Source organism: Labrus mixtus, chromosome 4 (genome assembly GCF_963584025.1).
Source record: "Labrus mixtus chromosome 4, fLabMix1.1, whole genome shotgun sequence".
NCBI classification, from domain to species: Eukaryota; Metazoa; Chordata; class Actinopteri; order Labriformes; family Labridae; genus Labrus; species Labrus mixtus.
Window position 1 is genome coordinate 13,076,649 of NC_083615.1, and position 24,764 is coordinate 13,101,412.

At 40.8% G+C, this 24,764-nt stretch overlaps 1 protein-coding gene across 1 annotated transcript in view; it reads left to right on the top strand.

The window, feature by feature from the left end:
- The window catches only part of cspg4 (chondroitin sulfate proteoglycan 4), a 76,534-nt gene that overhangs the window by 24,681 nt on the left and 27,089 nt on the right, over positions 1-24,764 (top strand). The window contains exons 2-3 of the mRNA XM_061035915.1: positions 19,638-19,801; positions 20,856-24,407. Of these exons, the coding sequence (XP_060891898.1) occupies positions 19,638-19,801; positions 20,856-24,407 (3,716 nt within the window). The remainder of the gene's footprint in view (positions 1-19,637; positions 19,802-20,855; positions 24,408-24,764) is intronic.

Genomic DNA, 24,764 nt, shown 5'->3' on the forward strand with positions numbered 1-24,764 from the left:
TACAGGGAGCAGAAGGAGAGACTTCCTAATGCAATTCATTAACATACTTTCAAGCTGGTAGGCAATTTGTTCAACATCGTACCTTGTACCATAACATCTTGACAACGTACCCATTACATTTGGACTGTGAAGTATTGGAGTTCTCCCCTGCATGCTTAGCAATACAATAACTCTTCTTTTAAGAGTTTTTCAATGTTAGCATGACCAGCTAGCTACCTAACCCACCCAGTACCGTTACTTTACATGTCAACTCACACTCAACCTTCAATTTGTGTGTGAAAATGGTTTATGTCAAAAAAAGATCCCGTTAGATTTGAGAAAATCCCTTGTGTAGTTTGTGGCAACAAGGCCATGGAAGCTATTTTGTCAAACTTTTGGCTAATGGATGCAACAATGTCCTGCTCTTTGTTGGACTAATTGAAGATAAATTGGTCCAACAAATCCTTCAAATCCTTTGTTTCTTGAAAACAACTAAACAAGTAAGGCATAAATTAAAATATAGAAACTTCTGTTGCATATTTAAGTCTGTTTTATAGACTTAGCTTAGCATAAACAAGGATTACAATCTGTTTTATTTTTCAAGCTGCAACATAAATTTGAGGGCTTTCTCTCCAGTACAAGAAAGATACTGCTCTGTTTCATTGTCATCCACTTCATGACATTTACTATCAACTAGGGAGGATGCTGACTTTTTGACCAGGACATACAGCTTTTACAGTTTTTGGCTAACTCATGTATGCACAGCAAAGAAAATACATTTTAGGTTCTTTTGACGTAGTTCTCTTTTTAAAGCAAGTGAGTCAGAGAGAGTCGTCAACCACCTCACTGTTAACATTAGCTTTAGCTATAGCTAAGTGAAATCTGCCAGCACTGCTTGGTATTGCATACGGCAAAACAGTATCAGGAGACTGCTTTTTCTTTTAGTCTGAAATCAAGGATGGACTTTAAAACAAAGAATGTTCAGTGTCAGATCTGCCAACATGAGTGTTAGATAAGAGACATTGTCTTCTCTATAGCTGATATTCTTTTCTTTTCTTTGTTCAAATAGTACATTTTGACTAAGAGCAGGACAACTGCATGAAAAAAATGACTCTGTTTCAGGCTGTTTAAGAAGTAAAGATAAATCTTTGTTAAGAAGACAAAGATTTGTACAGATTTAAACAACAGACTCACACTTAACAAGTAAAACCTTTTGTACATTCAATACTTGGAATTATGAGCCGTCTGGATACTTTGAAACCCTCAGGCGTTTGTGTTGATTTTTCTTCTTCAACCAATTCAAACTTTGCAGTGGTTATCTCTATCTAGCTCTGCTCTGTTTTCAGCTAAAAGGTTTGGTGAAGGCAAACATTGATTTGAGTCATGGGCTTTGTTTTAGCGTTCAGTCAACACAGTGACTCCGACTCAACTGAGACTTCGCCTCCAGCAGTGAATAAAAAACACATTCCTCACTTTCCCTTCTACCATCTCTCAGTTACTCGCCCCTGCGGATGATCCCTCTCTCACACACTCATTCTCATTGATGCTGTGTTTTAACATGGTGCTCCTTCAACCCCTGGATTCGTCAAAGTCTGACAGCCTTGTCAATACCCACAACGAAAAGTGGGCAAAAAGCCATCAAGGGCCCTGGTGAGATCAACAAATGTGTTCATAAATCTAAATATAGCCGAGGAGCTGTCATCATTGTATGTAAAAACTATGCGTGGCAATGTGGGTATTATGCACAAAATCTGCACAAGCCATCTGTGCTCATGGCATGTCTTATACCATCAAATTACTCATCCATGTGTGGCACTTTCATCAGTGCAGGTAATTGTGCTATGTCAAGATTAGATGATGAAGATTTGTCAACCTGATGATGGATGAAAGGCTCACAGGATGCACAGATTTGGATTAGCCGAGCCGTTGCAACACGATGCTCGCAAATGTTCAGAACATGTGCTCGGAAACACAAGCCAGGTAAATATTAATGGATGATCCAATATGGCTCTTTTGTACTCAGACACAGCTGTGAAATCTACTGGCTGTGAAGATCCATTGGTGATGTTGGTGTTGACTGCAAGCTCAAACATTTGTTAGAATTTGTTAAAACGTGTTACTGTTTTAATTCAAAAAGTATGTTTATTGCATTAATGAACAAACCCTGCCCCATAGTACTGTATTGTAACGTAAGTAAGATAATTTGATGATTGGATATTTCTCAGAGTCACACTTGACCTTTGTTTCTTGTAAGTTACATTTTAAGTTTTTAGTTTTACGATCCTTCCCTAACAGAATGCGGCACGAGCGAGCGTCGATGACAAAATCAGCTTAATTCTATTAATTCTATCTATAACACAGCAGTTGGTGCTAGCTCACAGCTTTTAGCCTAACTAAAGGTTAAAAGACTTGTAACTCTACTAGTTTTGGACATACAAGGTCAGTTGTCATTGTGTGAGTGTTGAATTTGGCGACACTTGTGGGAAACAAAACAGTCACTGCTGATTTTGTCCTACATGTGTAAGTTGTGTTTTTAAACAACAAATCATTTCCTTCTTTCTTTTAGTCTTTGAGTGAATCACATGTTAACAGTCTCTGCCATGGGAAATGTAAAACATAAAGGCAGTTTGGGCAGCGGGATATTTATCACTTTGTCTGATACTGCAGCCGTTTAAAGCATTAAAAATAACTACAGTACATAACAGTTTATCTTAATGCTGATGGTCTTGCTTTTTTAGGCCACAAAGAGACATCTGTTTTAATTTCAGTTTGTTTCATAGCCAGCTAAATACTCCTGGAGCTCAGAAGTAATCATTGAAAACCCTTGTCACCATGTTAGGAATAACAAACACATTGTCAAAAAGAAAAGCCAGTTATATTTAGAGAAGGCATTAAAACTACTTTATTTATGTCAAGAAAAAGATGAAGGTTTGGGCTAATGTTGCATGTTAGTCACCAGTGTTGAGGCTATAACTTATATGTACTTGCTTATGTGATGTCACTCAAACAAGTCAACTTCCAAAAATGTATTTAACAGTTACAGGTTTCATAAAGAAGCCAACCAAGTTTGATGTGAGTGAAAGTCTTGTGTTTGATCCATCCACCCTCACTGACCACTCATGATTACCTTTCTTGCTCTTCACACTACATCATCTGACTTGAATTGCCAAAGAAAATACTTTACTATAAAGGTACATATCTCGAGAAAAGACGCTATGGGCCTGTGACCAAACTTCTTTGTATGATGTGTTTGGGATAAGATGTCCAAACATACCTTAATCCTAGCCAATAGTCACTGACAATGAGTCCTTGTATCCAGTTTTTAGGATATTTGCTTTGACTGTTGTTCAATAGTTGTACTTTCAGAACTCATGCCTCTATATAAACCTCAATTAATAGCAGTGCTGATCCTCTGTCATCCTCGAGGTGGGGGGTACAGATAAGGAGGAAGTTTGATTCCTCTACAGTCTCTACACTGTAATGCATATGTTTGTTTTTTTTCAAACACATTTTAGTCAGCCATGCCATTTGGGGGTTACACAAAGAAGGATTAAGAGCCACTTCTCTCAGATGAAATGAAGAAATAACACCATAATCAGTCAGAGACAATGAGGTGCATTACTTGTAATTACATCTGTTGGAAACACAGAGAAGTTGTTGGAACAACAGCGCATTTTAGCTCCCTGCTCTTGTTATCATCTAAATGCAAATGGGGTGTAATAAGGACCTTGTCGGTCTATATGCTGAAGTTCTATGCCAATTTACAGGAACAGCAAAAGGAAAACAAGCTCTCTGATGTGGCTCCCAATTTTCCTGCGCTCACTGTTTGGATTTTCTTTCCCCAGACTCCCAGAAGCATGCTTCCAAGTTACTCCAGGACTTTTTCATCATATTTCTTTCTCTCTGAACATTTTGTCTTTCTAAATTTTTCTGAAGTTTTTCTTTGTGTGTTTTCTGTCTTTGAGGCATCCCAGAGGTTCAGAAAGCAACGATGAGCACAAACACGTGGCAATGCGGTTTTAAATGTGACTCATGACCATTGTCACATGTCACCCTTTCTCTCAGGACATTAAAACATTAAACTAAACTAAATGTGTTTACTAGGAAAACAAAAACATTGGTTGTTCGTTCAAAGGCCTGGAGCGATTTATGTTCATGTTTTTCCTCAGAATTGTTACAGGACTTTATCTGTCTATCTATCTATCCATTCATCCATCCATCCATCCATCTCTCCGTACTTCCATCCGTCAATCCATCCAACCATCCATCCATAAAAACCTCAGAGATTGAGACTGAAGAATACTATTCTAATGCCCTTTCAACTGTCTACTTTGGTAACAATGTCAGCAACAAGTTGGTATCATACTGTAACACAACCAAACAATAACCATGCAAATTCAACCTTTTGGTATTTGGGGAGGAAAGTGAATTCAGTATCTTTTTGAGGCTTTAATTGGCGATACCTAAGACTAAACTACAAGGCTGTATCAGAGATCAATACTGATAAACATATTTAACCAAAATCAATTATCTGGACCTCACTAACATTTTGTTTGCAAGACAATAGCCATAAAGAATTAGAGTAATACGTTTATCAGTTGGCTGGAGGTTGGTGCAGCCATACCAGAAGTCATGTCTGGACTTCTACTGTTGCTACAGTACATCTCTACCCAGCGCAGATGCCAAAGGGTGTGAGTTATGTACAGTAAACACTGGGTTGCGTTGGAGGACGCACGTTGCCACGACATCGCTCCAGGCCCTCTGCGGTGTGCTGAGTGGCCAGTGAGTGATTTGACAGGGACGCAGAGTTTGTTTTCCCCTTGGCAATTTTGCCACCACATGTTTAAACCATTACCACATAAGTTACACGAGCTTTGAAGGCCATCAAAACTAGTGTTTGAGCTAAGTGTGTATTCTATGTTGTAGGCTGATATGCCATGTGTAGGCGTCAATGACTTCACCAGGCAGATGGCTCACTTTGTTTTTAGACTGTGAAAATTGAAATGTGAAAACTGACTTGAAAAAAAAACAGAGTCAGGCTTGCTTCTCTGCCAATACCACTCTATAGAAGCTCTTGTGCAAGGAACTTGCTTAGCACATTGTTAGCTTCCAGGTGTGGGTGTGTGTAACTGCATGCAGCAAGGCGTTCCTGGAAAAAAAGCATTCACACTCAGTGAATATACTCTATTTAAAGAAAGGTTAAATAAACAAAGGACCCGTTCACATTGGACCAGATATTCACTCGTGCCACTTTTCATACCACTGTTTTGACTGCTCTGGTTTAAGTCATACTACCAGATTACTTTGTAATAATTTAAATGCCACTTTCATAAATAAACAAGTAATACAAAAACAACTTAACTACATAAATAAAGCACTAAAAAATCTAAGGTTTCTCACTACGACTATTAAAATTAGTTTTAATTAGCTGAGACATACATTTGTTTATAAGTAGGAAACAAAAAGGAGACTGTTTCTGTTTCAAATCGCTAAAGGGGTTCTCCCAATATACCCACTGCCATCATTTTCCACTGAAATCAAGTCAGAACTACAAGTGCTGAACAAAAGTAGACAAAATTGTGGAAAAACTGGATGTGTAAGTCTGAGCTGGAACACTGGAGTACTGTTTAAGTTTGGGGTTTTCCATGTTATAGGCTGTTTATTTTGGGTTGAAAGCAGCGGATAGACGCGGAGTGAGTGTACAGTACACAGACAGGAAAAGGAGATGGGGTTTGGAGAGCTCCTTTCTTCTCCTGATTGAGAGTTGAGCTGTTGTAGAGAGAGAAGAAAGTGGCTGGGTGGAGCAGGGCGCGCCTCCTCCACAGAAGCCTAGTGGAAAACAGTTGTGTGAATGGCGGGAGACCGTGGGCTGACTCAGCCATCCAGCCAGCCACGCAGAAATGACTGTTAGGTTGTCAGACGTCTAACTCACAATGGAGAGTGTGTGTAAGTGTGTGTTCATGGTTTCTAATATGTACATGGCTCAGTGCGGGTGTTTATGTTTGCACCGTGCTATTCTGTCTTTGGGCGTGTGCACTGGAACGGTTTAGAGGTTGATGGAAGGGTTTCAGAGCAAGCATCTGGATAAAGCGTTTATCTGGACCTAAATTCAGCAGAGTTGAGAGAGAGAGAGAGAGTCTCGAGGGTTTGTGGGGGAAGGGGTGAGATGTTGTCAGTGGGGGAGTCTAGTCTGAGCTTGAGAGGGTCAGTCTGCTGGCGTGTGCCTTCAGCTGGTTCTCATTATGGGGCTAATGTGACGCTCTGATCTCAAACACACACTGACTTTGCAGAGCCAGGTTAAAGCCGGATATGGGTTTTGGGAGGCCCCTTTCACTGCAGCTTCTGTATCACAGTTTCCCTCCTTGGAGCACAGAAAAGCTCGGGGCTTCAATTATAGAAAGGACTCACTATCAAATGTGGTCATGGAAAAGTGTAAAGCTGAACACTGGAAATGATGTGACGATAGGACCTCTAGACATAGCACTTTTGTGTAGACCAGTGCTTTCACTGTATCACCTGATATACGTCCTTATTACTGAGCTTGGCCTAGAATGCTTGGTTACTATACACTTTGTAAATCACACATAATTATGTTTTTTTTACAGAATGAAATGTAAGTAGTGCTTAGCTACCTTTGTTGACCTTGTCTCTTGTCATTAACAAAAATTCTCAGCAATACTTTGCCATTTGAAGGAACATATGGGAAAGTCATGTATAAGGACATGTTGATGAAAGAAAGGATTAGGCTGCCATCTCTATGATTGGTGGACAAACTTCCCAATTACTAAACCACCAATGGGTTCTTATTTTTACAGACACTTTACACATCCCCTTTGGTACCTAATTCAGACCTAAAAGGTCTTCTTTGGGAAATGGTTTTGTTAGGACTCTGACATGTGCGTGAAAGTAGCTAAATAAGCAATCAATTCAGTGATTATTGGACAAACTTCCAATTGTATAAGCCATTAACAGATTCTTAAACCAGGTCATTAAATGGCAGCATTTTGTCTACTTTGGTACCTCAGAAAAACACAGTAGGTATGAACTCTGTCACGTGTCGTACAAACTCACATATCCGTACCTTTGTTTCCTAACAAGTGTTAAATGTCACAAAACATAGTTAAAACATCAGTGGGTTGGTATTAACAACAACATGGCTGTTATTTAGGGTAGACATCGGGCTTGAACCCAGGTCTCCACAATGAACGTCCTTATCGTTCAGCCAATCAATCATTACCCAAAATGCCATGCAAAGGGACTTTATCACGTATTTCCACTTGGTCATTTTGAGCAGTTTCTCTGTGCTTATAATATTTCCACGTGCTTCTCATGCAGACACTGAAGGGTAACTTTCAATGCCTCCTAGTGCGATTCTTAGTGCAATAGCACAAGCATCAGTGTTTGACAACTTGGGATTAAGAATTAGTTGAAGACACCCTCTGAGGCAAAGAGCTTTGCAGAGAATGCTTTTATCTCAAAGTAAAGTAGCAAAAAAGTATTGCAGTGGTAACACTAGGATATAGTATTGGCCCATGTATTGAAACATTTGGATAATATTGAGATCTACATAAACTCTACAAATGTTCTAGTGTTTTTGATACATGAGACCCTAATGAGAAGTATATCCAAAAATGGATAAAGAACAAGAGAGAAAGAGAGAATTTATGAGACATGACTGGGAACTATTTGGAGCCCATACAGCATACTGGTCCAACTTAAACACTGTCTCTATGAAGTGTTCCCCTTAACCGGATCCCAGCCAAGCGAGGTTTCTCAGGGTCCCGGTCCTAAATCTCATCCCCTCTGCTGACGTTTAAGTGGAATGATTTATGAAAGTGAGCTGCTACTCAGCAAAGTGTTTTCCAGCCCACTGAAAAGCCAATGTCACGCTGATAATTAGTGGTAGAGTGAGTGATGCCTGCACTCGTTCTCATAACTGCATTCATAAGGGCACCGTGAGCGAAGGCCAAATGGAGCTATTGATATGTCAGAAATGACTGTTACCGGTGAATGAGTCAGACCCAGAGAGAAGCAGGATTAGAGCAAACATACCTTTTCAATACAGGACAAAAATTAAGGAAAAAAATAGTCATGCATACTGTAGTTCTTTTTGTTCATAGTTAAATGTATTAGTGTTTCAACAACGCCTGAGATACTCTGAATAGTGGGCAAAAGCATACCAGTCGTATGTTTGATGGAAACATTCAAACCCACCGAATGACTGAGGGGAGAAAAACCTCAATAACTCAGTATGCTGACGCTAAGTGAAGTAGCAGGAATTGTAGAGAGTTGTTTGAGTCACGGCACAGAGACTCAGGCTAAATGAAGAATGTGACTTCTTACGTCAAAGCTGGAAAACCCCAAACTCAGAACTAAAGAAACAACCCTTAGAAAGATAATTAATCAATTTATTTTGTGGTTATCTTCAATGCTCTTTGTGAAAAGGTTTGACATTTTGGGATGTTCAGTCACTGGCTCTCCAGACAAGAGTTGGATGAGAAAATCAGTAGCACTCATATCTGCACACTGAGTATAAAGCTGCAGCCCAAAAGCAATAAGCTTTGTGTAGCCAGGCTTACTTTTCCTGCTGTATCTGATGCAGTAACAATATGTTAATCTCCGTAAAAATACAATTATACACATTTCTTTTGCGCCAGGATAAACACACTAGATACATCATGAAGATGTTGGATGCATTTTTTAACATCAAGTTGATTTCCCCCCCCCCCTTTTAATGGCATCCTGGTTGTAGCTATAAGTAGCTACAGGTATAAGTGTGATGCCAATTCTCAACACTAAATAAAGTATGTTTGTCGCAAAACTTTGAACAATTCCTTAAAAACATTGTACAGTTGTGTGCTCCTGCATAACAACTTTAGTGTGTAGTAGTTTTGACTTGGTTCATTTTTTTCTCAGTGAGAAGGAGGAGACATATCTACAAAATATCAACAATAACATAATCAGGTCAAAGACTGTTTTATCTCCTTCTTTTCATGTTGTAATTAGATTACTTATTCCAGTTAGTGAGAATGGATTACAATTGTGACTCTTGAGAAAGAGACATCTCAAAGCATTTCAGATGTTCCTGAAACCCTTCAAACCATGTCACCAATTTCTCAACAACGGATGCTAACTTTAAATTGGTTTTCATGCGTTGCTCTGGCATTAGATTGCTAAATGTGGAATTTCCCTTTTTACTAGCAGATCAATGACCCAGGGATAAAACATAATAAGGAAGTGTTGTATTTAATCCTGATATGGCTAAACACATGAGTGACACATGGGTTTTGCTATGACTACAGAAACCTTTTATTTTAGACCTAACATAGATCAAAAGACAGGCCCATTGAAAAAGGCACCAAAGTTTTAGACATTTTGGAAACAAAAGTAATTTATTTAAGAAGGAGGTCGGAAAGCGTGCAGCTCATGACGAATGGGAAAAGCCCTTTACCCAACTGCATCATGGGGAAATTAGAGCTTCAGTCTGGGGTCCAAAAATAACCCACATTGAAATCATTTGGTTTAATTATCCGTAGTAATCGGTAGATGAGATATCAGGATACAGGACCACTTTGCCGTCCAGTGTTGTGTTGACATTGTAAATAATGGAAACTTAAGAGCCTGTACAGTAACTGCTGTTCAATTTCCTCCTGTTATTACCTCGGACTGTCAGTGCAGTGGAACAAAGCCTGAGCTGTGTAACCAGCCGAGCATTACATTCAGTGAACTCAACTTCTTCTTTCACCTTTAGGCTTCTTTTTTTAACGTGATAATGAGAATCCTTCACTGACATTGAATTAGATTCATTAGGATAAAGTCAGGTGTTAAGGTGTGAAAGAACAAAACGCTTTATGTTCTGTGAGCTGAGACATAAATCACTGTAAAGGCGACACGATTAATCCGCTGAATGTGATATCCATCGCTATTTTGGCACTACTTTCTTCCTTCCTGTCGTGTCCCCTGACACGCTGTTCTACTCACTTTTCACATGGTGAGATTTAACACTGGAATTCATTACCGCTGTGTTCAAATGTTCCTCAGCACAGTCTATAAACAGCGGCGCTCGAGCTGAAGGAAAACAGAGACAGACGCAGCTACGCGCATAAACAATCACTTGTTTGAATGTTTCTTGCGAAAACATGAATATAAGGGGGAAAGAAAGCGTGTGTGTAAATGAGCGCAGAGGGGGTCACTTGGTGTGAGGAGGGATACTGGTGGGGTATAAAGGGGGGGGGGGGTATTCTCTGATGTCACGGGGGGATTATTTTAACAGGACCCACCCACTGGGACCTTGGCGGTTGATGGCTTCCGTAGCTCGGCTGTGCTGACACAGGCACGCTTTGTATTAGTCGGTCATAAACTACAGCAGAGCCCCGATTCACCACAATGCCTCTGTTCACTACTGTGTTTGTTTTACAATGTTGTTAGGTGAGTCCATCATCAGTCCAAATGTCATAATGACCAACGATCTCTTTGGTTTAGCCTGATGAGCCAACGAAATGTGAATTCGTCACACGCCTTGTACTCTACTGGAAAATTCAGTTGGAGTAAAGGTGTTTATGTTGTAACCTTAAAGAGGGGGAATGGTAGTGAGAGGGAATGAAGAAAAACACACACACCAACAGGGTACCCCGTCCACTACCTGGCTACATTCTCAGTTCCCCGTCAGTTGCAGGATCATACTTACATTTTTAACTTAAATATTAAATGACATATTATAAATTAGTTGTTTTTTTTACCTTCTAAGTTACTTCTGCCATATGAGCTGTCTGAAGTCAAGATGAACATTTAAATAAACATAACTAACATTAAAAGTACAACACCACAGTGACGAGCTTATGTTGCCATGACTGAATGCGATACAGCCTAGCGTTAGCTTGAACATAATCAGTATTAGCCAAAAGCTATTAGCAGATAAAAAGTATTAAAGTCATCTTTTGTTCATAAAACATAAAATTAGCTCAAGGAAATCTATTGCTAACATGTATTTGCAAGTTCCTTTGTGTGCAGTAATCACTTTGAATTGAAGAATTAGTATAGTGAGAGAGGAATGAAGAAAAGACAACCAGAGGGTGGCTCAGTCAATCTTTGTCACTGTCTTCACTCTAGCAGCACTCTGGAAGTACGTAACTTTAGCTGGGTCAAGCAGCATTTCACAATAAAAGCGCCCAGGGCGGAGACGCTCATTGTGGATCGTTGTTCAACAATCTCTCTTAAGTACAGGGGGCGGTATATGCACTTGCTCCGGTTGTCAGCAATCCAGCTGACTTGAAGGGAGGGACGTGAATTCAAGTAACGAAAATGTGGAAAACCGAATTTACCAGAAGTTCAAGTTTTTCGGAAATCGTTTTTCAAATTAACGTTTGTGTCTAAACAAAATATATATTAGCCCCAATATTACCGATTGACAGATTAACAGATGTGGATCTGGAACCGCGAGGCATTACCAACAGATCACCGAACAATCAACCCAACTCATACAAGGATCTAAATAAACTATCTGTGTTCCTGTCTTGTTAACACTGACTGGGAACCCTTAATAACACGTGTAAGTGTAGATTATCAACAGAGATTGAAACTGTATCTTTCTAAAAGGTAAAACTCTGACTGTAGGTTTCAATAATATAAATCAAGTCTTGTCTGACAAATGTAACGTGTATATTTACCTTGTAGCTGAACATCTGCAAATGTTCCATTGTGTACCTCTGAAGTAGACAATATTTCTTTGTTCGCTGTAGCCTTGAAATATAGTATAGCAGAGTTTACATGAAACTGAAAGGCAGCCAACATTTGGGGGGAATGTTTTCACTGGCAGCTGAACAAGAGTACAGAGACCGTAAAGAGAAGGTCATGCTGAGTGTCTGAAGTATAAAACAATGATCTCCAATGATCTGATTGGATGTTGTGTGGCCCTTAAGATACTCCTCTCTAACCTTTTACTTCTCTGATCCCTCCTGACGTCCTGATTTTAATCCCGTCCTATAATCCAGTGATGAAGGTGGGAAATGGCAGCAAATGCAAACATTTCAATGTCAGTGTTTTTGTACAGAGGTCAGTCCTCATCAACAAAACAACTCTGCCATAGAGGGGGAAAAAAAGGTCCTTACTTTTTTAAGAAAGTCTATTTTTCTATTCATTTTGCTCAGAAACTCAGCCTTTCAGAATCCCTCTCGCATTAACAGCACAAACCCAGACAACACTGAGCCTTTCACGTCCTGTTCCCACTTTCCCTCCCTTTTCTCACAGGTCCATTTTCCTAACCTGAAATTACATCACACTGCCATTCTCCTTTCACAGAGAAAGGTCATAATTTTTCTCTGCTGCGGCCCCCCAAGGTCTGTTGTGTAAGTGCGAGTTTAACAAACGGAGCAGCCTGAAAAGTTTTAATTATTACCAGGGAGGAGGCCACCCGCTGAGGCTCCGCAAGCCTGTTTTTTTTTAATGTATTGTACCTTTTCACTTTGACTAGCATTGGAGTGTCTCAGAGGGATGCAGAGGTAGATGGGGATTTGAAAGGGGACTAAAATGATGATGTGTTTGCTTTCACACTGACATAGCCTGGTCTGAGAAATGGCTCTATAAAGCTTGTAAAAGTGTGTCCCTGGGGACTTCTGAAAAGTCGGTAAGGAAGGAGGGGGTCCCTTGTAAAGCAGCGCTGTCAAGGTATGCAGAGTTGTGGCTCTGCTCTCTGCTGTTTAACAGTACTGGAGTTAGCAGTATTTTCCTATACAGACTGCAGTATTCAAACTGGGGTCTGTAAACATGTTGCATCAACATGGCCACTTATTTTCAAAGCAGCTAGTTTGCGGAATTTGTTTGGGAATAATTTTTTGAAAGGAAATGGCTTATTCAGTGTCTTTAATGTACAATATGTAGAATTCTATTAGAATTTCTATATTGAAATATCCCCAAAAAATTACAAATCGATCAAACCTGTTACATTTTTTTGTTGTTGAGTATGTGACAGCAAATATTTCCTAAAGTTATCAAAGCCAGGGAAATCCTTATTTTAATAGTTGTAACGGGACATGTCTTGTCATGGTCGCTGCCATGAGAAATTAATCACTGTGTTGTTTATCGTTGCCTTGGAAACACCGGATGTTACTTCAAAGACTGCTACATAAGGAAGCGGGAATAGCTACTGCAAGCTGCTGTCCTGTTGCTGTATGTGCTGCTGTGATTAAAGCATCAGGTAAATGATACTTGGATACATCGTTGGTAAACATATTCTTTTCCTCTGGTCTGTTTCACCCGTTCATCCTGACTGAGGTCAACATCAACCCGATGTCATCTTTTATTATTGTTTTGATTGAGAGCTCCCTGGTGGCAGAATTTTTTTTTCAAAAAAAAAGTCGATATCTGCTTTAGACTACCAATTGTTTTGAGTGCCTTGACACAACTACAAAATTCATAAATCACACTAATTTCTTCAAAACATTATTTGTTGGATACTGTCTGTCTGAAAGTCCCCTTTCCAAGAAGCTATAATAAAGTCATTCAGTCAATCAATAAAATTGTATTTATATAGCACAAAAAAACCTAAAATAGTGAAAAAAACATGGTATAAACAAAAATGGATTTAGAAGGAGAGACTATGAATGTGTAGCCCACTCATAACTTTCATTATTGATGTGGGTGGATTTTTTTTTTTGACTAATCATTCATCAATTTGCTTGTTTTTCCAACCATCTTGATTTTTCTCCAAAATATTTCTTGCATAATTATAAACTGATAATTCCTTTTAAACTGTTAAAATGAATTACATGAGTGCTGATAGGCCTGCAACTTGGCTGGGACAATTTGTTTCACTCTGCCTCAGCCGGGTGTTTTTAATACAGTTAACATTACAAATAGATGGTGTTTGTGTAGCCCAGGCTTAACTATGACACTTTAATTTTAAAAACATTCCTTTTATTATGAAAAGTACATACACGTAGTGGATGTGTATCTCAAGATATTAAAGGGATACTTCACCCGTTGAAACATGAATCTGTATTGACATTGGGTCATATATGTAGTAGAAATGTGAAATACATTTTGAAGTTGGTGCCTTCTTGGCCGAGAAAAAGCAGAAAGTGTCTTTTTGGCTCATGTGGATGAAAGACACCAAATCCCAGAATGCACAGCACCTCCCACTAAGGTCCTCTAGTTCAGAATCAGAAATACTTTCTTAATCCCAGAGGGAAATTCGATCGTTACAGTTTCTCCAAAATATACAATATAGCAGTAGAAATATAGTAATAAAAACATTTACAGACATATTTACTTCAACACATGAGGCCATTTCCTCAACTGATTCCGAAATTTCTTCCAGAATTGATCTTGGAAATTCCTGGCAGAAAACAGACTCTATGTCTGTGTCCATAGGCAAACAATGAGAGCACAGACACTACCAATCCGCCCCAGCTCGAGCCGGCCCGGGCTCCTCGTCCTCACCTCCGCCGACAGGCAGGCCTTATGTCTCAGCTGCTGACCTGGCAGCGGCCGGCGGTCTCGTGTCGCGGCGGCCCCGGCAGCTAGCGCCCACCGGCTAGTGGCAGCCAGCACCCGCTGGCTAGTGCCCGCCGGCTAGCAGCAGGCAGCTTTCTCCATAGAGCCTGTAAGCACAGCTTCCAAGCAATATGGCGGATGTTAAGTTTCAATTCTGGGAGTGAGTTCCCACCCACTGATCTGTGATTGGTCTGTAGCTTCAGTGGTCGAAAATATGAGGAACTAGTGTTGTAGTTTCACCCCGCTAAACGCAACAATTTTTGTATTTCTAAGTCTGAAAAGGAGCTTCCAGTGACACAAAATGACAATTTTTGCGTCTCTGGAAGCTCCTTTTCAGACTTAGAAATACAAAGATTTCCCATCTCAGGGGAAAATGAGGGCGGGATGCACGACCATTCAAAAATACTACCAGGTTTCTAATGATACAAAGCTTAATGCAAATGGGTGAAGTACCCCTTTAAGTAATTGATAGATGGTTAGAAATCATTTTACATAATATGCATAAAGAAGAGGATTGAAACATATGCAATCTTATATTGCTGTCTGATCAAGTCACTACTAAGGGTTAACTTTATGTTGTTGTCTTTGAGTGATTTGATGAGTTTGCAAGTGAGCCGGTCATTGAACTCTATTAGTCCGTGAGCCGACCAATCGGCTATCAGCTAGCCCTCGCCTTCTCTATCAATCTGATACCTCGGAATCACGCAACAGACAAACAACAAATGATTTCACTGGCTGCATGATAAATTCAAACATACAAATACATTTTCAAAATAAAAAGTAAATAGTCAGTGCTTACCATGGAAACAAACAGTAGTAACAGTGTATAGGGGAATGTTTTGGTTTCTTGGAAACAGTCCAGTTTCAGTTAAGATGAGGAACTAGTTTTCGCTGATGGAGCAAAAATGACTTGTTTTTTTAATGATTCCTTTTTAACTTCTATTTGCTGCTTTTATAGCTGTTGTGTAAAAGCAATATCAAACTTGAGGTTGAAATGTATTACTGAATGCTAGAATTGTTCCAGCTGAATCCCACCACTGCTGATATCCAGTACAAAATCACTTCCTTTGGTCTGATAGTCCAATTGGTTTCTGTTTGCAAACATTAAAGGGAAACAAATGTTTATCATGAGTGCGTGCCATTGGCCCCTGTGAGAGATGTAATGTTCATTATGGTAATAAACATGTTCTCATTATGTGCCATATGATGAGTGCCAATATGCCCCTTCAAGCTCTCCATTCTATCTTCGGTTAACAACGCCCTCTCCTTTCATATAATTACACACAAAAGCCGTTTCACCCTCGTGTAGCAGGCAGATCCCAGCAGAGGAAACAACATGAGCCTCCATTTATAGTCAAGCCAACCGTGGTCTAACCATGGCTTACGCAAGTAGGCGGTTTGTTTGGATCCCAGGCAGTGTTACCATGGCAATAATGGTACAGAGGAACACACACTGGGTTTTTCTTACTTCTGCATTTCGAACAAGAATATCATATTATTTCAAATTGATGGCCATGATGTTTATGAAAAATTAGCTTTGTTTGCTGTTGCGTTTGTTTTTACTGATCAAATTCTGATCAAAGGTACTTAGACACATGCTAGCTTAATTATGTATTTTTCAAGGTTTATTGTGGGGCTTTGTATGCCTTTATTGTGACATAGGACAGTGTAGAGTAGAGTTAGAAATCAGGGAGAGAGAGAGAGTGGGGAATGAGGTGCAGAAAAGGAGCCACAGTTCGTATTTGAACCCGGGCTGCCCGCTTGGAGCACCATAGCCTCCAATTGAGTGCACGCACTAACCACTAGGCTACCGGGCCCCTATGTATGGATTTTAATGACTAATAAACATAGAATGGTATCTTATAAATTGGCTAGTAGTTAGCATCTCCTAATTTGACAAATTAAAACATTTTACTTAACGCTGCCATCAATTGTTCTTTGTAGTCTTAGAGTAGGAAATTGGGAGAGAGTGGGGAATGACAAGCAGGAAAGGTAGCCCCAGGTCGGACTTGAACACGGCCGCCCACTAAGAGAAGTATAGCCACCGTACATAGGGCACCATAGGCAATCCTAATTCTGTTATCCCGTTATTACCAATTAACAACTTGTACTAGCTTCAAGCTAACAAACTAAGTGAGTCCATGTGTGAGAAATTGCACCCTTCTGGAGAATCATGCACCAACCACTACTGAATTAACAAATAAAAAAAGTTGGCATTTCGAGGGCTAAAGTCTATTCATGTGCATCTTTATCCTCCTAGAATATGACTGAAATGACTCATGACTCGAACACAGACAAGTCACAGGACACACAGTCGTCTGAGTGTCTCCAATCTTCCTGCACTTGTGGTCAGCGTGTCTCTCTTCCCTATATTCTTCCGGGCATGTGTTTCTAGATTGAGACCAAAGAAAGATGGCAAAGAGGAGGAGGGGGAGGAGGTGGAAAAGGGAAGGAAAGACAACAGGGTAATTCATTCAGTCGTCTGTGAGAGAGAGGAAGACTCGGTTTCCTCAGAGCATTGTGGATACAAGCGCAGTCACTCATCAAATTATAGCCATCTGCATTGGCCTGAGACCAGCATTCTGATTGTCGCACAAAAAAAGCAGTGTGAGGAGGGGTGTGGTAGCTAAAGGGGGATCACAGACTGTCCTCTTAGGTGATATAAAGTCCACACGTAGTCTGACGCCAAGTATGGCAGCAGCTTCACAGCTCTCCTGAGGAGCAGGGATGATCCTTTTTCAGATAATGATGCCCTGTCAGCAAAAAACCTTCAGCAAGATCCCATCTAGCCAATCCTAAGAGCTTAGAAGATGGAGAATATAGCTGACTTTTATGTTGTGGAAAACAGTAGACCTTCTTCAAATCCCTTCATTTGTGTCCATGTTTGCATACCTGTCAGCTGTTGTGAACACAGAGATGGTTTAAGCCAAGTGAGCGGAGACAAAAGCAGTGTCACAGAGCAGGGCATTTAAACAGATAGCACAGTGAAAATGTGCTTTCCTACATGAAGCCCATTCTTCTCCTGAGCTTCACTGGTTTAGCCCGGGAACTAATGAATTCCAGGTCCAGGTACACTGCAGAGAGTAGAGCTATTGTGTGCATCATTAGAAAATGTGCTTGTCTTCCTGAAGGCAACAGCAGAAAGCTGAATTCGAACCAGAAAATCCCCAGGCAGAATTGTCTTGGCATCGCTCTCTCCTTCAGCTTTTTATCCCCATGCTCAGTGAACAATCCAACAAAAGCTCCGGGTTTAAGAGCCATGGAGCTCATTGCGATTTTTCTTTGTTAATGCAATTGCCTGTAAGAAAGGAGTCTGTTCCCCCATTTTCCAGTCTCAGCCTGAAGGCTCTTGTACAATTAGCGCTATTGTTGCATTTGCAGTACCTTAGCACCAGAAACTCTCTGAACTGCGTAGCATAGTAGCCTCAGGCATAGTCAGTAACCGCTAACGACAATAGCCTCTGAAAAGTGACATTTTGAAAATGAATGATGTGTAACTGTGATAATTATATTTAATTCACTTAAATGATATTTGCATTTTGTGCTCCATTCTCAGTTTAAATTCCTGGAAATGATCACACTCTCAAAATGTTTCAGTTTCTAATGTGAAATATAAAGTTCAAGATGATACATGTGCTTCTTGTCAGAAACTATTTCCTGTGATGTGTGTTTTTGAGAGACATCAACATGCCGTTTTTTAACGCCATGTTTTTTTTGTGTGTGGGGGGGGGGGGGGGGGGGGGGGGCAGCGGTGTATAATCGAGAGTCTCTGTATTTGTCACTGTGCCAAGACCGTTCATCACTGACTTTGTTCATGACAGAGCAGCCTTGGAGCCGAAAGCAAATGCCTCTCTGTGAAATCACTAAAGCATGTGCACGGGCAAAAGAAAGCTTTGCTTTCGTCCTTGCTGACACGAATGATTGTCTTTGCTCACATTTCCAGTGTTTGTCGCGGATCTGAGGTGGAGGGGTTCATTTACAGGATGAGAAAGCAAAGGACAAACGTGCCCTTCAGTGTTTTGAAGTTGGCAGCGTGGCATTAATAAAGATGCAACACAGACGCACACTGCCCTTTAAAGGCACAAATAAACACCCTCCAGTACATAGACACCTTCTTAATGAGTTTATAAAATACTTTCTCCATTTTTAGCAATGTGATTGTTTAGTGTCGTATTTTCCTCTCTTCTCTTTCTGACTGCCTGAGAAGGTATTTTGTTAGATTTTTTTTCCTTGCAGCATCAAGCCTACCTTCCTGCTGGGCTACTGGATGCTTCTGTTGTATTTGAGTGAATATTTTGATCCTCATGAACTCGTAGGAATGTTCTCTTCGACACAGCAGCATCTCTATCTGCTTCTCTATCCCAAATATTTCAAAGCATCTGCATTGTGTGATCAGAAGAATTTAATGTGCTCAGATGAGTTCCTGTCTCTTGAACTATTATCTGCAAGGGCTGGTGGGTGGCTAATGGAAAAGCCCCGTTTTCTATCTCTTGGCTAAAGCCATGGAAAACACATGGTGAGGAAACAGGGTCTTGGAGGCGGTCCAGTTCAATTTCAGAGCATGTGCGCTGGGAAATAATTGACTTCCTCCCCTGGTTTACATTTTGTCGAGTACCCCGGCGAGCACAGTCCGAGGCAGGTGGCTGAATTAGCATATCACTGGAAATGAGACAGCTCAAGCCTGGGAAATCCTGCACCCCAAGACCCTACATGCCCAGAAAAAAAAACTCTGCAGGGGTAATGAGTGATGTCTCAGTGAGAGAATCCCTTTGAGGCCAGAGGAGCTCCTCTTCAGCCAGGAGCAGCTGGGGTGGCACTTAATAATATAGATATCAGTCAAGAACAAGTTGAACTATAAAGTTACATTCAGAAAAATACTCCATCTAATTGGTATCTCCAACTTATCTCTAGAATTCACACAGTTGCTATCCAGCAATTTGGTAGAGATTCACACAAAAAATATTATCACATCTAGTGCGCAACAATTTTTTTTTGTCAACAAGAATGCAAAATCTGACTTTTTATTCGAAAGCGCATCGCCCAAAAAACCTTTTCTGTGGATTTGGAAATCAGAGCTAGTTGCTTCTACATATGCCTTTTGTGTTCTTGGTTGATGTGATGCCTCTATCTTACCTTTATACGTTGTGTCCTATTTTCTCCCTTCACAGAATCCTACTTTGGGGACAGCCACTGCAGTTTACAGGCCGTCCAAGATGTCTCCACTTTCCAGCTGTCACTACAGATCAAGACGAGTCGGCGAAGTGGGCTGCTGTTACTGGCTGCAGGAATGGAGGATTACCTGTTTCTTGAGCTCCAAAACGGGAAAATACAGGTACAGAATGGTTCATTAAATGTCTGCAATAGTCTAAATATTCTTTGACACTGTAGGATAACAAATGTTATACAATTTCAAAGTATTCAAAAAAAATGAACTACATGAGCATGTAGCAGCATAATTTATTCACTTGGTAAAACATTGGTTAGCAATGTCAAATAAGTTACCTGAAGCTCCTGTGATGAGTTTTGATGTCTATATATGACCTTCAAATGCAAATGAGACCATCAACGACAAGAGTGACTACTTCTATTTTGTTATCTGATTTCCTGTCACTGTTCCCAGCGGAAGTGATCAGATGATGTTAATAATAAAATGCTTCCAAAAGAGCCTTTCATACAACTTTCCATGTCACAGATTAATTGTGAGTTGATTAAAGAAGGAAGAAGTTTTCGAATAATGGGGTCAACGGCGAGTACTCGAGTACTCGTACTCATCCCTAATAAAGGTATTGATTCACTCTCTACTATAATCCCCAGCCCATCGTAAAAAAAATGTACTGGCTTTTTGGGCCTCTTCGCTATAAATATATCATACATGTTTTGAAGATAATACTGTACACAAAGTTGTGAAACTTGTGAATTTAAATGTAGTTTTGGGAGCTGTCAAAAACAAATATACGTCACACATTTTATGGGTGCCACTCTGAAAACAACCAAAATGTTGTTTTTTTTTCTTGCCGTCTTCTCTTATTGTCACTGGAATAAGACACTTTACTTTTTTCAAAAATAAATGGCTTGAAAGCTTCTTAGAACAGCTGAATTAGCATTAGGTGTGATATAATGGTGCTTCCTGTATATTACCAAGAAAAGGAAATATTTTTGGGTTTTCATGTGAAATCCCAGATTATGTAATAATGGTAAATATTACCGACAATTGTCTTCTTGACAATGAGCAGAAATACTGAAAAAAGTAATTACCTTATCAGTCATGTATGTGAGAATCATGTCATTGGACTTTATCTTGTTAAAAGTCAGATGTCACATAACACATCTACAATATGTTTTTTGTTGGATTTAATATTGAATACAATCTCTTTTTTTTGCCATAGGCTCGGATGAACATGGGTGCTGGCGAGGTTATACTGACTTCATCCCAAGGAGTACAACTGAACAACCTTATTGACCACATAGTGTCACTCTCACTACAAGATGGCAAGCTCACCATGACAATCGATGAGCTCTTCCCAACATATGTACCAGTGGACAATGATGGGGAACAGCTCAATATCGACTTGGGCATTTGGCTTGGGGGAACAGGAGACCTGGATGCTTCCTACCTCAGCAACGCCATCCCCCCTTTTCGCGGTTGCATGACTCAGGTCAAATTTGTATCCCATCAATTTGATATTCTCAGCTCTGCATTTAAACAGTGCCATGATACCAAGGAAGCCTGCAGCAGTGAGTTTGAAGCTGGTGATGGGGAAGCAACCAGTTTTAGCACTCCGGATTCCTTCATGTCCTTCCCTACCTGGAGCGGAGCCAGCAGCTCTCCAAGGGTCTTAGAGGTCCTAATGAAAACCACCATTGAGGATGCGCTGCTTGTTTTCCACCCTGGACGAGATTCAGACTTTATTGCTGTCGGTGTTGTAAAAGGCTTTCTCAGAGGTATGTTGGACCTGGGCAATGGCATGGAGGTCCTGGAAAACACCCAGGTGCAGCTGGATGATGATCAGTGGCACAGAGTAAAGGTGCAGATCAGCCAGGATTCTTTTGTCCTCAATGTAGACAGCCAGTCTTCCTCCCTACCTCTTGACCCAACGCAAAAGTTGGACTTGGTTGGAAACTTGTATTTGGGAGGCGTTCAGGGGAAAATGAAGGATGTCTTTCGTGAAAGTGGTTCCCTAAGTCGTGTAGAGGAGGAGATGACAGCTGAATCCTTCATAGGATGCCTGGGGGAAATTAAAGTAAACCAGAAAGACAGAAGCCTGCAGGATGCGTTGGTGACCAAAGATGTCCATGTTAAATGTGAAGGAGAGGACTATGACTACTCAAGTTATGATGATGTTGACGCAACTACAACGTCTCCTCCTGTTCTTTTTCGATTTGTTGATATAGACTTTAACGAACAGCATTGCTACCCAACAGATGACACGCCAGAGATTTTCAGAAATGTAAGGAAACTTCTGGATGTTTCCCTATTGCTTGTGCCAGAAAGTGGGGATGGTGTTCTTGATATAAACCACCTTAAACCCACATTTGACCTCAGTGCTGCAGGAATGCGCCAGTCTGATATCATTTTTACTCTCCAAAATGATCCCTTGTACGGCATAGTTGATATCAACACTAGCACGAGACGCACACGAAAGTTCACTCTTCTGGATATTGTCAACAAGAAAATTAAATATATGCATGATGGAAATGAAAGGAACACAGATCAAATCTCGCTACAAGTGGTTGCCACCAGTAACGGCTACCTACCAGAGTGTCTAAGAACTCCTCGCGAGTATGTTCTACCAGTTGAAATTCTTCCAGTTAATGACATACCACAACTTGGCGGAGGAGAAATCACAATCACAGAAAATGGCAGAACACGTTTGAGTCCCACTCTTATCAAAATCACAGATTCTGACTCCCGCTGTGATGACTTAGTAGTAACTGTGACCTCAGAGCTTGCCGCGGAAGTTGGTTACTTAGAAAATAGTCAGCAGCCAGGAAGAAGCATCTCGGAGTTCAGTTGCAGAGAGTTGAAAGATGGAAATATCTATTTTGTACACAGAGGTGGTGCGGCTGAAATGACTTTGGAGGTGTCTGATGGACAGTCAGTAAGCCATTCAACGTCTTTTAAGTTGTCCCTGACAGAGCCACACATGACTATTGTCACCAACACTGGCCTTCTCTTGTCTCAAGGAAGCAATATGTCCATTGGTATTCAACAACTCGCCGTCATTGCTCATCCTCGCAACGGAGACATAATTTACAACATCACTCAACCCCTGATTTTTGGAGAGCTACAAAAAATGACAAGTGAGGGAATGTACAAGCAAGTTACAACTTTCCACCAATCTGATCTGGATCAAGCCCATCTTAGATATGTCAGCACAGACTCCAGTGATCAGGAAGATGTTGTGGTGGAGCGGATTCAGTTTGACATCCACTTGGGTCAGTTCTCCCTCCCAAAAAACACATTCTTAGTCAAGATCATCCCTGCACAAGTGAAAGTTTCAAACATGGTTGCACTGGAGATACAAGCTGGTGAAGAGCAAACAATTGGACCTACGGAGCTTCAAGCAGAGGTAGCAGGGAAAAACCCAGCTCCAGAAAGTGTAAAATACATCCTTGTCAAGCCTCCAACTCTTGGTAGTCTACAATTGCTAGACAGTGAGTTGACTGAGGGAGACACCTTCACACAGAAAGATATTTTAGAAAGTGCTGTTACCTACAGGGTGCATGTTCAAAGAGCTGTGGATAGCACTGACCAGTTCCAGTTCAGAGTCCTTGCTGATGACCAGTACTCCCCTCTGTACACCTTACCAATTAACATCATTGCCAACACAGATGCTCCTGCTTTGACCAACGAGAGGCTGATTGTCTTGCAGGGTGGTGAGCAGACTCTGAACAAAAACTATCTCTGGATGCACTCTGTGGGTTCTGCAGACTTTGTGTACACATTAACACAAGGGCCAAAGCATGGGCGACTGATAAGAGACTCCCCACCCGGGCAGCCGAGATTTGAGGGAGCAATAAGGGTATTCAGCACTGAAGACCTAGAGCTTGACAGGCTTATATACAAGCATGATGGATCCAAAACAAGTGTGGATGAGTTCTATTTTTCAGTAGTAGATCAAGAAACAGAAGGTTCAGATGATCAGGTAACAATGACGGATATTTTCAGGATATCTATCCAGTCGAAGAATGAGCACACACCTGTGAGGGTTGTCGATAAAGTCTTCAATGTAGCCCGCCATGGCCAGCGTCTGTTAACAACAGATGTCATCCAGTTCAAGGATGACGACTCGGGTTTCAATGACACCCAAATTGTCTATGCTCGCGAGGGAATACTCTCAGGCAACATTGTCTCAACATCTAAACCTTCGCAGCCCCTGTTTCGTTTTACACAAGCTGACCTGCGAGACAAGAATGTTCTCTTTATCCACCACGGAGCAGATCGGGAAACCTTCTCACTGCAGGTGTCAGATGGCTTCCACAAGACCACCGCACTGCTCCAGATACAGGCAGGTGAGCCCTACCTGCGAGTAGTCAACAACACAATCATTGTCATTGATCATGGAAGCACCAAGACCCTTAACACCACCCTGTTGAGCGCTGACACAAACATGGACGTCAGGGACGACACTGAAATCAAGTTCCAGGTCACAACGCCACCCAGTGACGGCAGGATTATTGTGAGTGGGATTGAGGCTTCAGCATTCACCCAGGAGGATCTAAAAAAAGGAGTTGTGTCATATGAGCACAATTACGAGAGTCTGAGGTCCAAGGACTCATTCAGCTTCACTGTCCAGGCAAGAGGGTATTCTGAAGAGGGCACGTTCAGGATTAAAATATTCAAGCAAGGTTACCTTTCTGAGCCTGAGGTGAAAACCAATAATGTCATCATTTCCTTCGAGGGAGAGCACACCATCATCAATAAGAATTATCTCAAGGTAAATTTACTGATTCTGTGCTTAGCAAAACGAAATGTTTTTACTAATTGGTAGATTATTTTTATATAATGCAGAGCTACAGTTGAAACACACCCACTTCTTAAAGTTATTTTCATTCCTGACATGTAAATATACAGTGAAGTCGGAAATTGCTTTTAATCGGCAAGATGGCATTGAGTATTTACAAAATGTGGCAGTGATTATGAGACAGTACATTGTTTGTCTTTTCAAGTTTGTTTTCTCTTCATGAAATAGAACTTTCACATGACTCATTCAAGCATATACTGCCCTGTTTCAGAGCCCAGTCTCTAATCTACAAAATAACCACATGAAAGCAGGGCTAAATATGACTGTACA